Genomic DNA, 14,234 nt, shown 5'->3' with positions numbered 1-14,234 from the left:
ACTACTGGTTGGAACAGTCACATTGTAACAGATTAGTTACAATTGCACAGGTTATGTTATTAAATGTGTATAAAAGGTCATTTAGACAGGGTAGAATATTTTGTTCGTTTTCCTATGATAAAATCTGAATAATGATTTTTAGTATGCAAAAATACATATATATCACTACCCTAAATACATAACACAAAAATGCTGTTGGGAGAAAAACAAATGTACTGTATTTTCCACACTATAAGCGCACTTACAATGCTTTTATTTTCCAAAAACATTTACGGTAAACCTTATAATCCGGCGCTCCTTATGTATTAAATCTACCAGTCAGGCATTAAGAAGCAATAAAACGACACTCTGCTGAAGTACAGCTTCATTATACAGGAGTCTCAGTAAAGTTTCTCCAGCACCAAGACTGGAGCAGTATTAGCATTAGTCGCTAACTGCTGCGCTAGATCTTTCACCTTTTTTTTTTTTTTAAGTGTTAAAACAAGCTACCTGGGATGAAATGCTAGCTGATAGCGCCCTTCTAGACTAAGCTACAACATCAACTATGTCAAACATAGTCCAGAGTTTTAGGATTAGGCTGGGTCTGGGGAAACTGACCATAAAAAATTATTGTCCTTTAGCATGAAGGGTCATCACTGTGACACTGTCACGGAGAGAGAAGTGTTACTGAAATGATGTTGAGAGGGACAAAATGTCTTTTCCCTAGGCTGCTCTACAGAACGCACATCCACTCCACATCGAATCTAACTCTGCTCTGCTCACGCACTCCTGAGTGATCCAGAAAATCTATCATCTTCCACTTTCATACAGGACTATCCATCTTCTACCACCAGCAAATTTTCCGTTACCGTGCAATATCGGGCAAATTTCCATATTAAGGCAAAATGCTAATTCAGAAGTAAATAAATAATCAAATCGTGGCGTGTGTGTTTACAGAAACGTCAGAACGGGAGAAGCGGATGAGACAGGAACCAGAATAAACAGGCTGAGAGGTGTTTGAGCTGGAGCAGCAGGGTGCTGTCAGTCAGGCAGCAGATAGGATGATGTGTTGGGAGGTGTTTAAAGGTGACTGCTCACTGGGTCAGAATCAGCTCAGGGACTGCCACACAGCCACAGGCCAGGACAGTGGACAGAGTGTGTGTGTCTCTGTGTGTCTCTGTGTGTGTGTGTGTGTGTGTGTGTGTGTGTGTCCCACAGGCATCCAGATGGAGCAGAACAGCCCAGTTTTGAACCTCAGCCATCAAACGTGCAGCAGACTGCAGACAAACAACTCACCCAGGCCACATAGAACAGATCAGCGTAGCGTTTTATCGCTGACTGTAAAGAAACAAAACTCTAAAATAATTAAAAGTGAATGCTTCCCAAACCAGCTCCTGGAGTATCACAGCACTGCACAACTCAAATCATCTACAGTTTTCTACAGAACACAAGCCTTAAAAACATGATTCACAATCGTATTGATGCTACTCTCACTGTAATAGGGAGAATATTAAGCTGTAATTGTAATTAAAAATAGTTGTAATTGAAGTTGTTTTTAAAAACCTGACTAGATAATTACCAAAGTATGTCTCTGTCACTCCGACTGTAGGCTAGAATGCTGCTGTGCACTGTGAACTCTAAAGGGTAGAGTTAATGAATTTTATATTAGTGTAATATTACTGGTTATGCAGCTTTGTGCATCTGCAAACAAACTATACATGACTCTGGGTTACCGGAAATAATCAGGTTTTGTCAGTGTAGCGCTGTCGGGCGGCATTTACTAGCGCTAAGCGCTGCTAACCACACTAACAGAAAAAAAAAAATAAGCTTACTGAAAATAAACAGAAATGCTTTCCACAAATACCCAAATAAACAGTTTTCAGGAGAGAAATCTGTGTAGATTAACATCCAGGGATAGTTTGACTTTGAACGAAAATGTTGCTGAATTAGAAGGGAAACATGGCAACACCCTTGTTCCTTACTATTGTTGCTTTTTTGGTGTTTCAGAGCTGTATTTTTTGCACTATAAGGGACACCATATTTTAAAGAGGAACTATCAATAAATGTATATATTCTGGTCTATTTTCGCACATAACGCGCACCGGATTATAAGGCACGTTTTAATAAGCAACAGTAGTAAGGAACATGGTTGTCACCATGTTTCCCATCAAATTTAGCAGGTCTCATCATTGAGGGCGCGTAATAATTAAAAAAAAAAAAAAAAAAAAAAAAAAAAAAAAATATATATATACAGTTGTGGTCAAAAGTTTACATACACTTGTAAAAAAACATAATGTTATGGCTGTCTTGAGTTTTCAATAAGTTCTACAACTCTTATTTTTCTGTGATAGAGTGATCGGAACACATACATGTTTGTCACAAAAAACAGTCATAAAATTTGGTTCTTTCATAAATTTATTATGGGTCTGCTGAAAATGTCACCAAATCTGCTGGGTCAAAAATATACATACAGCAACAAAATTTGTCAATTTTGGTGATGTAGCGAGTTGTGTCAATCAAATTAGCTTCATGTCATGGCCTCTTCACTTCTTGTAAGTGATTCTGATTGACTACAGCTGTTGACTTCTCATGAGCCCATTTAAATAGGGCTCATTTGACCCAGTGATTAGACTCAGCTACAAAAGCTACAATGGGAAAGTCAAAGGAACTCAGTGTGGATCTGAAAAAGCGAATTATTGACTTGAACAAGTCAGGGAAGTCACTTGGAGCCATTTCAAAGCAGCTACAGGTCCCAAGAGCAACTGTGCAGACAATTATACGCAAGTATAAAGTGCATGGAACAGTTGTGTCACTGCCACGATCAGGAAGAAAACGCAAGCTATCACATGCTGCCGAGAGGAGATTGGTCAGGATGGTCAAGAGTCAACCAAGAATCACCAAGAAGCAGGTCTGCAAGGATTTGGAAGCTGATGGAACACAGGTGTCAGTCTCCACAGTCAAGCGTGTTTTACATCGCCATGGACTGAGAGGCTGCCGTGCAAGAAAGAAGCCCTTGCTCCAGAAAAGGCACCTTAAGACTCGGCTGAAGTTTGCTGCTGATCACATGGACAAAGATAAAACCTTCTGGAGGAAAGTTCTCTGGTCAGACGAAACAAAAATTGAGCTGTTTGGCCACAACACCCAGCAATATGTTTGGAGGAGAAAAGGTGAGGCCTTTAATCCCAGGAACACCATGCCTACTGTCAAGCATGGTGGTGGTAGTATTATGCTCTGGGGATGTTTTGCTGCCAGTGGAACTGGTTCTTTGCAGAAAGTAAATGGGATAATGAAGAAGGAGGATTACCTCCAAATTCTGCAGGAAAACTTAAAACCATCAGCCCGAAGGTTGGGTCTTGGGCGCAGTTGGGTGTTCCAACAAGACAATGACCCAAAACACACATCAAAAGTGGTAAAGGAATGGCTAAACCAGGCTAGAATTAAGGTTTTAGAATGGCCTTCCCAAAGTCCTGACTTAAACCCCATTGAGAACATGTGGACAGTGCTAAAGAAACGGGTTCATGCAAGAAAACCATCACATTTAGCTGAACTGCACCAATTCTGTCAAGAAGAGTGGTCAAACATTCGACCTGAAGCTTGCCAGGAGCTTGTGGATGGCTACCAAAAGCGCCTAGTTGCCGTGAAAATGGCCAAGGGACATGTAACCAAATACTAATGTTGCTGTATGTATATTTTTGACCCAGCAGATTTGGTGACATTTTCAGCAGACCCATAATAAATTTATGAAAGAACCAAATTTTATGACTGTTTTTTGTGACAAACATGTATGTGTTCCGATCACTCTATCACAGAAAAATAAGAGTTGTAGAACTTATTGAAAACTCAAGACAGCCATAACATTATGTTTTTTTACAAGTGTATGTAAACTTTTGACCACAACTGTATATATATATATATATATATATATATATATATATATATATATATATATATATTTTTTTTTTTTTTTTTTTTACGTCAAACGAGTGCTGCATCTAGACAGATGTTTATTTGGGTGAGTAAAGCTCTTCTGTTTTAAGCTTAGATTTTCTATATTTTAGTGCAGTTATCAGCACTTAGCGCTAGTAGATGCCGTCCGACAGTGCTACACTGAGGGACCCTGAGTGTTCCTGTAAACCAGGGCTAATCCTCCAAACTCCACTAAAACGCCTTTAAAATACTGTACTTCAGCAGAAAACTTTAGATTTTTTGGAAAATTAAAGTACTTAAAGTCCGCTTTAAGTTCCGAAAAATATGGTAATAGCCAAATACAGTACAGGCTTGTATTTGTGTTTTCTTTATTTTGGCATTATGACTATTTACATTGTAGATTCTCACTGAAGGCATCAAAACTATGAATGAACACATGTGAAGTTTTATGTACTTAACAAAAAAGGTGAAATAACTAAAAACAAATACATTTTATATTCTAGTTTCTTCAAAATACCCCCCCTTTGCTCTGATTACTGCTTTGCACACTCTTGGCATCATTCTCTCAATGAGCTTCATTAAGAGGTGGTCACCTGAAATGGTTTTCCAACAGTCTTGAAGGAGTTGAAGGAGTTCCCAGAGGTGTTTATTAGCACTTGTTGCCCCTTTGCCTTCTTCACTCTGCGGTCCAGCTCACCCCAAACCATCTGGATTGGGTTCAGGTCCGGTGACTGTGGAGGTTCAGCTCATTTTTTGTTAAGTACATAAAACTCCACATGTTCATTCATAGTTTTGATGCCTTCAGTGAGAATCTACAATATAAACAGTCATGGAAATAAAGAAAACGCATTGAAAAAGAGAAGGTGTGTCCAAACTTGTGGCCTGTACTGTATTTATTAGCAGGAATTTGTAGCACAGAGTAGGCTCACACTCACCCAAGCACTGCACTCCCGTCCTCTCGTTCTCTATGCCACGTTCAATATCAGAAGCAGAAGATCCGTTATTAGCTTAAAGACTAGCGTTTATCCATAGACACTATATTTGTGCTAAACGCAGGAGTTCAGTGAGACCATATCGACGAGCTAAATGGCTCCGCAGTGTAAAAAAAAAGTGTTCCTCTGGAGAGCTGCGCCGCTTCGGGTCCACTGCCTCCACTGGAACCATCTGCCCCCCGGGAGGAGCGAGGCTTTCTAAATGAGCCACAATCCATATTACAACAGGCGGTAATAAAAGCCACGGCACCCGGAGGAGGGCAGGAGGAGCAGCTGGGTCCACACGAGTGGCCATTAAAAAGGAAAGGGTGCGCGGTGGCATTAGCCTGCCCTTACCGCGTCTCTCCTGAGAGGGAGCTAGCTGTCGATAGCCGTTAGAGCTCACACCTGTGCTGGCTTCACTCACCAGATTGTCCCTGTTCACACGAGCCCGCTGCGGACCCTCGCCCTGCTCGAACTCACTCTCGTCCAGCCACCTGCGCTGCTGCAGGGAATTAGCCAGCCCTGGAACACAGAGAAAAAATAAAAAGAGAGAGATGGGAATGAGTTATAGCTGTGTAGGTCCATGCTCAGTTTTTACCTGGGTGATGTGGTATGATATAATAGTGACTACAAAATGCACAGCCATTCACACCTAATTCACATAAAATTAAATGATTCGGTTGTGTTCAGACCAGTCTCCTTTTGTAGTGTAGAACGCATTCACACGTTCAACAGCTGCAGGTTGAGATTGATCCACACGCTGTGTGTGTGCGAAGATCCAGAAAGCGGATTTGATTTGCATTAAAACCACTTATCAGTGTGTAAAAACAGAACAGTGTGAAAGACTACAACAACAGTAAAACTGTACTCTGTGTGTGTGTGTGTGTGTGTATGTATGTTGAGCCTACATGCTCTTCTCGATCTGAGCAGCATGCCTGGATAAAATTAATATCTCTGCAAAAAGACACGCAAATAAACACAACGACAATATAATAGGGGCCAAAAACAGTCAAATTTATGTTCATTTATCATGCAATAAGTTAATAATGTAATTATACCGACAGGCCTAGTCAGTTTCTTACAGTTTTCTTTGAATCAAGTTTTTAGCCCAAACGCAGATAAACAGGCTCATGATTTCATTTTCGCACTTTCACAATTATCCCCTTAATTATCACCATAAATTAGTTGGTGTACTGTTAGTGCAGCACGCTCAGCTAACCCACAAGGATGGTAGAGGGTTTGCACATTAGTTAAATATTACAAAAAATTACAAAACTAATGTATTGAATCATTATTATTTACAACATTCTACAGCATTATTTAATTTATAGAAATTTAGCCATGCTTAAATTTTGTCTTAACTAGTGTCAATTAATAATTGGTTGATGCATCACTTAACCATTAAACAAACAATGTTTATTTATTTATTTATTTATTTATTTTAGCTGAACCCAAAAGTGCTTTTTGGCCCATTTTGTTTTGTTTGTTTTGGTTGCTAATTATTCAATGCGTCTTTATTTTATTCCAGTTCTGATGTCTAAATATGGTTAATCGTTAAAAGCTGATTGTTTTTTAAAAGGTGCAAATACATGCACATTATAATGCTCTATTATTATTATTATTATTATTATTATAATTATTATTATTAATCATTTTTATATCAGTGGTGCAAAATTGCGTTAAACGGAAATTATATTGATAATATTATACGGTCCAAAACAAAAACAGAAATTCCTCAGCCCGAATCAAATCGAGAGGAGGCACCTAGTTTCGCATACAGATCAGCAAATGGGCGCCACCTTTATCCATTAGCTTGTCATTGTAGCATGCCCAGCTAACTGATGCAGATGATGGACAGTGTGGACAGTTGGCATTTATTATTTACTGTTTGCCAACATCTCCAACATCCATCATCTCTGATCCCCTCTAAAAATGGTTTGAATGATCAAACTCAGATGTTTCGTCGAGTCACACCTGTGTGTACTCTGTGTTGGCCATTTGTAAATGGGAGGTGTGAACTGAATTTTGGATGTTTATTCATTTTTTTTCTTAATGAGCTTCAATAATAAAATAATGGGAAATAAAATATACAAAATGTTTAAAAGGGGTTACTAGTTTTAAAAGAAGAAAAAAAAATAATTAAACATTTCTGATCTAAGCCAGACCATACCTTTTCTCAGTTTAGCCATCACTGCTCTCCCGTATCGATAAGCCTTGGGCACACCACAACCTGTCGGCAGGGTATCGTTTGTCCTTGCTTGTCCTCTACTGTGAGGAGTTATTCACTGGTGCTGACTGGGTGCGTCCCACAACCCCTGACATTTGTAGATGCCCCATCTCGACAGTCTGATATGCACTGGAGCAGGGGTGGAGGAAGTGAGTGAGAAAACTCGTGGGAGAAAGACATTTTGGGGAAAAAATGTATCCCCAAGATATTCAGAGTGTTTAGATGTACCATGCTGATCCAGGGCTTGTGCATGGTTTATCTGTCTGTCTGTCTCTCTTTCTCTACACTATAATGTGCACTTAAAATCCTTTAATTTTCCCAAAAATCGACAGTGCACCTTATAATCTGCTGCCCCTTATGTATGAATTCTACCAGTCAGGTGTTAAGAAGCAGTAATGCCACTCCGCTGAAGTGCAGTATATATATATATATATATATATATATATATATATATATACACAAGTTTATATTCTTTTCAAATAACCAATTAGATAACTAGATAATGCTATCCAATTATTAAAAAATACATTTTAAAAATATGCTTAAGTCCTACTAAACAGTATAAACTGTGATATGTTAAATGTGCATGATTAGTTCATCATCATCATTGTCATCCATAGAACATAAAACTTGATTTTGAGCCCAAATTGAGCAAAACTACTGATCTGGGAGTCAGTTTAAAATAAGCAAATTCAAGTCTTAGTCTGGTTTTGACCAAATCCTTCAGTATCACCTCAGTATTCACACATGCAGAAGAGAGAGGGAATGAGAGAGAGAAAGAAAGGTTGAATTGGAAATGCAAGTGAGAGCCAAAAAGAGAGAAAAACAGGGAGAAAGAGACACAAAGCATCCACGCGCCGTGTATCAGCACAGTAAATCTAAACGCTCTGCATATCTCGGGGATACGTGTTCAAAGCCCATCCCGGCAGTGATACAACACTTTCTTAAAAGCAGCGAAGTCTCGCCGTATTTATGTCTGAGCTGCACGACAAGGTTTTCAGCGCGCAGACAGACGGCAGTAAAACGAGGACATCCAGGTTCTTTTCAAACAAGGACAAAGGGAGGGTTTTCAGCCCCTTCAGCGGCGGAGATATAATGCTTTACAGGGAAAAAAGGGCCGCGTTCTCATTTCCTGATTTCGCTGCTCCAGTGTACAAGGGTGCCCGACAAAAGCAGCAGCTGCTGTTCCGGCTCCAGCAGACGCCCATTACTTGCATTTTTCATCGGCTGCGCTGCTTGTGGGTTGTTTTTGAGCTCGTTTTGCTCTGGGAAGGAAGACTTTTTTTTCTTCTTCTTTTTTTTTACGTTTAAAAAACAGGACAGTTTTAAAAAAAGCTCTCTTCTGGGAATGGAAACTATTGTCTATTGTTCTGCCACGGAGGGGAGGGATGACAAATGAAAGAAAGAAAGAAAAAGTAGGCCTGTTCACGTATGTGTAGGAACTGAAAGGCCACACGTAGGGTCAGCAGAAGCTCCTGAGAGAAGCATTTTTTTATTTTTTTTTATTTTTTTTTCACCTTTCAATTGTAGCCGAGGACAGCCGCGAGCGCAAATGGGCTTCAAATGAAAATCAAATCGGAGAGGTAACCATGCATTTCTGCCCGCATGCCCGCCGCAATCTCTTAGCCTAATGGAAAAGCCCACTCTAGATTAAAATTTTGCATGCCATCGCAGCCTAGCGACACAGAGCCATTAGCAAGAAAGCGTCCCTCGCATCCTCTCACACCCATCGCAACACAACCGCTATCTCTATATACAGCACAGCACAGCACAGCAGAACATAACAGAGTCTGTAGCAGAAGCACATGCACTGCGTGGTACAGCTGGTCAATAAAAAAAAATAAAAGTATCTTTATATTCTTCAAATATATGAGTCTGTAACAGAAGCACATGCATGGAAGGGCTGGTCGATATTGCAAAAAAAAAAAAAAAAAAAATCTCGATATTCTTCAAATATATGGGCTTTTCTCGATTACAATTATTATTTTAGTTCTTACTTAACAACTTCAGTTACTTTATTTGTAAACAGACAGCACCATTAAAAGTGATGCATAAGCTATTTTTTCCTTTACATTTCATTTAAATGTCAAACGCAATTTTGTTTTCTGGTTTTCTTACAAATAGTAAACAGACCCCTTGAACCTCACATGCAGCTTTTATATAATTACATTAAACATTTACCATTTTCAGTATTTCAGTATTTTAGTTGTGGAAAAGTGTAAAAAATGAAATTCTTTAGCTCTGTAAACAAAATGGGTCAGCAAAATTAATGCCACACTTAACTAATCTCAAAGGGACCTCAAGTTCTATCCATCTAGTTCCATCACCAATTCTATTGGCAATACTTCTCACTTTCTACAGGCACTATATAACTACACCCATTGTGTATCAATTACACCCAAGTAACTGTTAAATGCATTCATTAGAAGGGGTGTCCATAAATATTTGGACACGCTGTGCATGTATGTCTATACGTTAACAAAAGGGCGTAAAATCCCACATACATACATACACACCCTCTCCTCCACAGTATTCATCAGCCATAATTACATTTCCACTGCCTCTTTAATTACAGCTTTCATTTCCAGAAGCCCTGTCGCGCCGGTGGAGCCAATGCCAGAACCCAGGGTTAATCCGGCTGCCTCTCCGGACGATAGGGCCGTCTCGTTAGCCGAGCGGCAAGGACCCATTAGCATATCAGCTAATTAGATTCGCAACGATGAGGAGACTGTCTGCGTTTGTGTGTATAGGCAAGGAAGCAGTGGTTTCACTAAGCAGCTCAGACACCTAGAGCATCGAGTAGAGGAGTTGCAAAAACTGAAAATGATACAGGTGCATCTCAAAAAATTTGAATATGACTGAGAAATTACTTTATTTTAGTAATTCAGTTCAAAATGTGAAACTTATATATTATATAGATGTATTAAGCCAGGCGGACACTGTGCGATTTTTTTAATCGGATGCGTTCTGGAGAGCTCAAACAGCACATTTGAATCGTTTGTCGTGTATGAACAACGCCTGCGATTCATCTGCACACACTGTACGGTCCGACTGACCTGCTGCGACGGGGGAGCTTACACTGCACGTCTAAACGCAGCCCGTAGGCGGAGCTTTCTTTGCGTACAAACTCTCGCTTCAACACAACGCCTTGCAAAAGAAAGCGCTTAGCTTTGCTTATTTGTGCCCTGTTGTGCGCTGAAAGTCCACGGAAGAGACGTACATGGACTCGCAGGTGGCTGAGGCGACGTGGACTCTACGGGTTGTCCGTTTTACAGAAGGAGAGCGCATAGAAAAATGACTGCGCGTCAGGCTGCGAAAGAAACACCAGCAGCTTAAATAAAATAAAATAATTTTATATTTTATTTATTGTTTATGTAAAAACTGGTTTTGCAACACTGAATATTAAACAAGCAATCGGTTATTCACACTGGATAGGGACCCTCATTTACAGTGCCGCTGAGCATTAACAGTTTAAAAGGGATTAATAATATATATAAAAAATAGGAATAAAAACTGACATTTATTATAGACGAATAAAATATATACGTAAAAAAGGAAAAATAGGACCTTAAAAAAAGATCATAAAAATTGACATAAAAGGGAAAAAAATTATATCTTATGAAGATATATATTTAATGATTTGATTAATAAAAGAAGAAAAATAATTTAAATGAATAAATAAAAAATATAAAATATAAACTCATTAAAAATTCGTTTAAAATAACCCAGGCTTTCTGCAGAATAATCAAAGTTTCAGTTAGTTTCAGTTCCAAATCATGAAAACAGCTCACCAAAACCTCAAACTATTCTTTATATTTGACTATATTTACTTACAGGTCCTTTGCTTGTACTTACAGGCCCTTACTTATTTTTATTCAACTGAACTGAGTTCCTGTAGCCTCGCGCTGAATTCAGCTCCGCGCTGCGAAAGAGAGCGAGAGAGAGGCGCAGCGCATTTTGTCTGATTTATCTTGATTAATTATCAGTACATTTATTAGCTTTAGTAAGTTTAATAGCACTAATTTTACTGCACTTCTCCGACCTTATTTATTAAAACGTTTATTTTAGAAGACAGAGGTTATTATGCGGGCAATGCCGCGCGCAATGCCACGCGCTGCGCTAAGCTGGCTTTGCGTGGCTAATATTCTGGAGCACTGGACGAGATTTTAATTAATAAATTAACATATTTATAATTTTAATGAATTTGCCCTGGCGAAAAGAAACGAATTATAAAATATAGCTTTATATTTCTGTGCATGTTTTAAGTTTTATATAATTGACGGGCAGCACCAGAGGCTGACAATGTGCTTTATTTTTCAGATATAATAGCAAAGTGAAATAAAATAAATTTATGTTTGTCAAAGATATTTTCTCTTTTAATTTTTCTTTTCAAAAACTCCAGCTATTGACTGAGAATAAGCATCTGTTGAAATTCTTAAACAGCAGAATGCCTGTGTCTGCTATATTAAGCTATAAGTCTGTGTACCGAACATAAATATAAATCCTTATAACTGACAGAAATAAATATGACTAATAATAATTTATAGTTACTGTGCAGATTTTTGGGAAAACAGGTCGTGACGTTAAGAAATCGGCCCGCAAAACAGCTCACACTGTGAGACAAGCGACCAAAATTTCTGGCATGTCAGAAATCCCTGGTCGCGTCCGACTGCTCATTCGCAGCTCCTATGGGCAATTAATCGGACATCGCTTCCCCTCTCACACTGCACGACAAACGACGCACGATCAAGCTAAAATTCGGCCCGATCATGAAATTCAGTCGCATCCGACCAGATCGGGCTTAAAATCGGGCTAAAATCGCACAGTGTCCGCCTGGCTTTACACAAACAGAGTGATCTATATTAAGCGATTATTTATTTAATTGTTGATGATTATGGCTTTCAGCCAATGAAATCCCCCAAAAAATCAGTGTCTTCAGAAAATTGAATTATTATATAAGACCAATTGGTACTTTTGGGGTTTCAGTGTGGGCAGTGTGCCGAATCCTGCTGGAAAATGAAATCCGCATCTCCATAAAAGTTGTCAGTAGCAGAGGGAAGCATGAAGTACTGTAAGATTTTGTGGGAAAACAAAACTGCACTGACTCTAGACTTGATAATAAAACACAGTGGATCAACACCAGCAGATGACATGTCTCTCCAAACCATCCCTGATTGGTGGAAACTTCACACTAGACCTCAAGCAGTTTGGACTGTGTGTCTCTCCACTCTTCCTCCAGACTCTGATCTCTTGATTTACAAATAAAATGCAAAGTTTTGGTGATGCTCAACTTTTATGGAGATGCTGATTTCATTTTCCAGCAGGACTTGGCACACTGCCCACACTGCCAAACGTACCAATTGGTCTGAAACACTGATTTATTTTTTTTATTGGCTGTAAGACATAATCATCAACAATAAAAGTAATAAATGCTTAAAATAAATCACTCTGTGTGATCAATGCATACATTATTTGATGACCATAAAGTCTATAATCTTTCCCTATAATCTCATGAATTTTACTGCATATTCGGAGTTGTATGCGCAGGCTATGTTGATGCAGATTGTGCATTTACAAGTAGAGGATTAACCAACATAGAAACCAGAGAGCTGTGAGAGTCTATGGGTGAAAAAGATGCAACTGTGAAGCTGATAGAAGATGCAAAGTCAATCAGAACTCCTGCACAAATACTGTCTGTGGCAGGTAAAACCACTACAGTACAACGTTTAGAAATTTTCTGAAGAACAAAGTCGTCACTGGTGTATTGACACTTTCAGACCTGAACTATGTTCCAGTTATGGAAAAACATATGATATGGCTGCGTATACTGTATGCATCTAACTGCAACATTTCAACATTTTAAGTAAAAGGTTTGGGGAGGAAAATGTTAGCCTAACTATTTAAAAAAATAAAAATAATAAAATACCAAGAGGGCATTTGAAGGTTAAAATTGAGTTACTCAAAGTGTGAGCCCATGATGCAACCACCTGAATTATTATGTTTCAGTTATGGAAAAACATATGAAGGCTGTTTTCTGTCTGTAATATGACTACCGTAATATTAAATCTATATTAAAATAAATCCACTAAACATGATAAAAGGGGTTCACATCAATAATCAGTAAAATCAGTAAAAATGAGCTTGTATTTGTGTCTGCCTTATTTGTTCTGTTCTTGTATGCGCAGGCTATGTTGATGGGGCAGATATGGCTGTGTATACTGTATATATCTAACAGTAACATTTCAACATTTTAAGAAAAAAAAAAGTTGTGAAGAAAAATGTTAGCCCAACTATATATAAAAAAAATATATATATATATAAAATACCCAGAGGGCTTTTGAAGGCTAAAACTGAGTTACTCAGAGTGCGAGCCCATGATGCAACCAGCATCAAAGCCCAGTAAAATACTAGACTCAGCCTATATTGTGATTTCACAGTATTTAAAAATCCCCCACTAGACCACTTTCAGAGCACGCCAACTATATTATTTATGCACAGTCTACTGCCCCGGCCCTAATACACATGTATTTACACATGCCTGCGCACCCCCCACACACACACATTTACTCACACACATTTACTCACACACACACACACACACACACACACTCTTTCCATTTGAGAGCTCGAAAAAACACTCTGCTTCAGAAAGAGACTTTAAATTGAATAAATTGGCTGTGTTTTGTTTTCACTTTGGCATGGGCCTTGCAGAAGATTTAAAGATTTATAAAAAGACAAAAAGTTATTGGGGAAAAGGGACACGTAGTGATCGCTGGGAAAGGTGTTCTATAAGAGCTATTAGTAGCTGAAGTGTGTTTCTGTGCATCTCCAGAGAAACTGATAAACTGATTGATTACGTGCTGCTCAAACACACCAACACACACACACTCACACAAACACACACACTTACTCCCTCACTCAGACACACAAAAAAATAGCTATAGAAGTGCAGAAAAAGAGAAGAAAAAAAGCAGCAGTATTACAGATCTGAGAGCAGCAAGGCTTTCTCTGCAGCTTGTCTGATAAATGTTGTGTCCACAGTGAACCGGACTTCAAAAGGAGGATGAAAGACCGGGAGGCAAACACTCGAACACGCCGGACGCCTTCAGAGTCTTACAGCGGACCTT

The 14,234-nt window shown here is 38.9% G+C and overlaps 1 protein-coding gene across 1 annotated transcript in view; it reads right to left on the bottom strand.

The window, feature by feature from the left end:
- bard1 (BRCA1 associated RING domain 1) overlaps window positions 1-14,234 on the bottom strand; it is a 52,238-nt gene that overhangs the window by 3,962 nt on the left and 34,042 nt on the right. The window contains exon 10 of the mRNA XM_022680072.2: window positions 5,305-5,402. Coding sequence (XP_022535793.2) covers window positions 5,305-5,402 — 98 coding nt within the window. The remainder of the gene's footprint in view (window positions 1-5,304; window positions 5,403-14,234) is intronic.

Source organism: Astyanax mexicanus, chromosome 11, assembly GCF_023375975.1.
Source record: "Astyanax mexicanus isolate ESR-SI-001 chromosome 11, AstMex3_surface, whole genome shotgun sequence".
NCBI classification, from domain to species: Eukaryota; Metazoa; Chordata; class Actinopteri; order Characiformes; family Acestrorhamphidae; genus Astyanax; species Astyanax mexicanus.
Note: the sequence above shows the minus strand (reverse complement) of the source record. Positions and strands in the feature narration are given on the sequence as shown.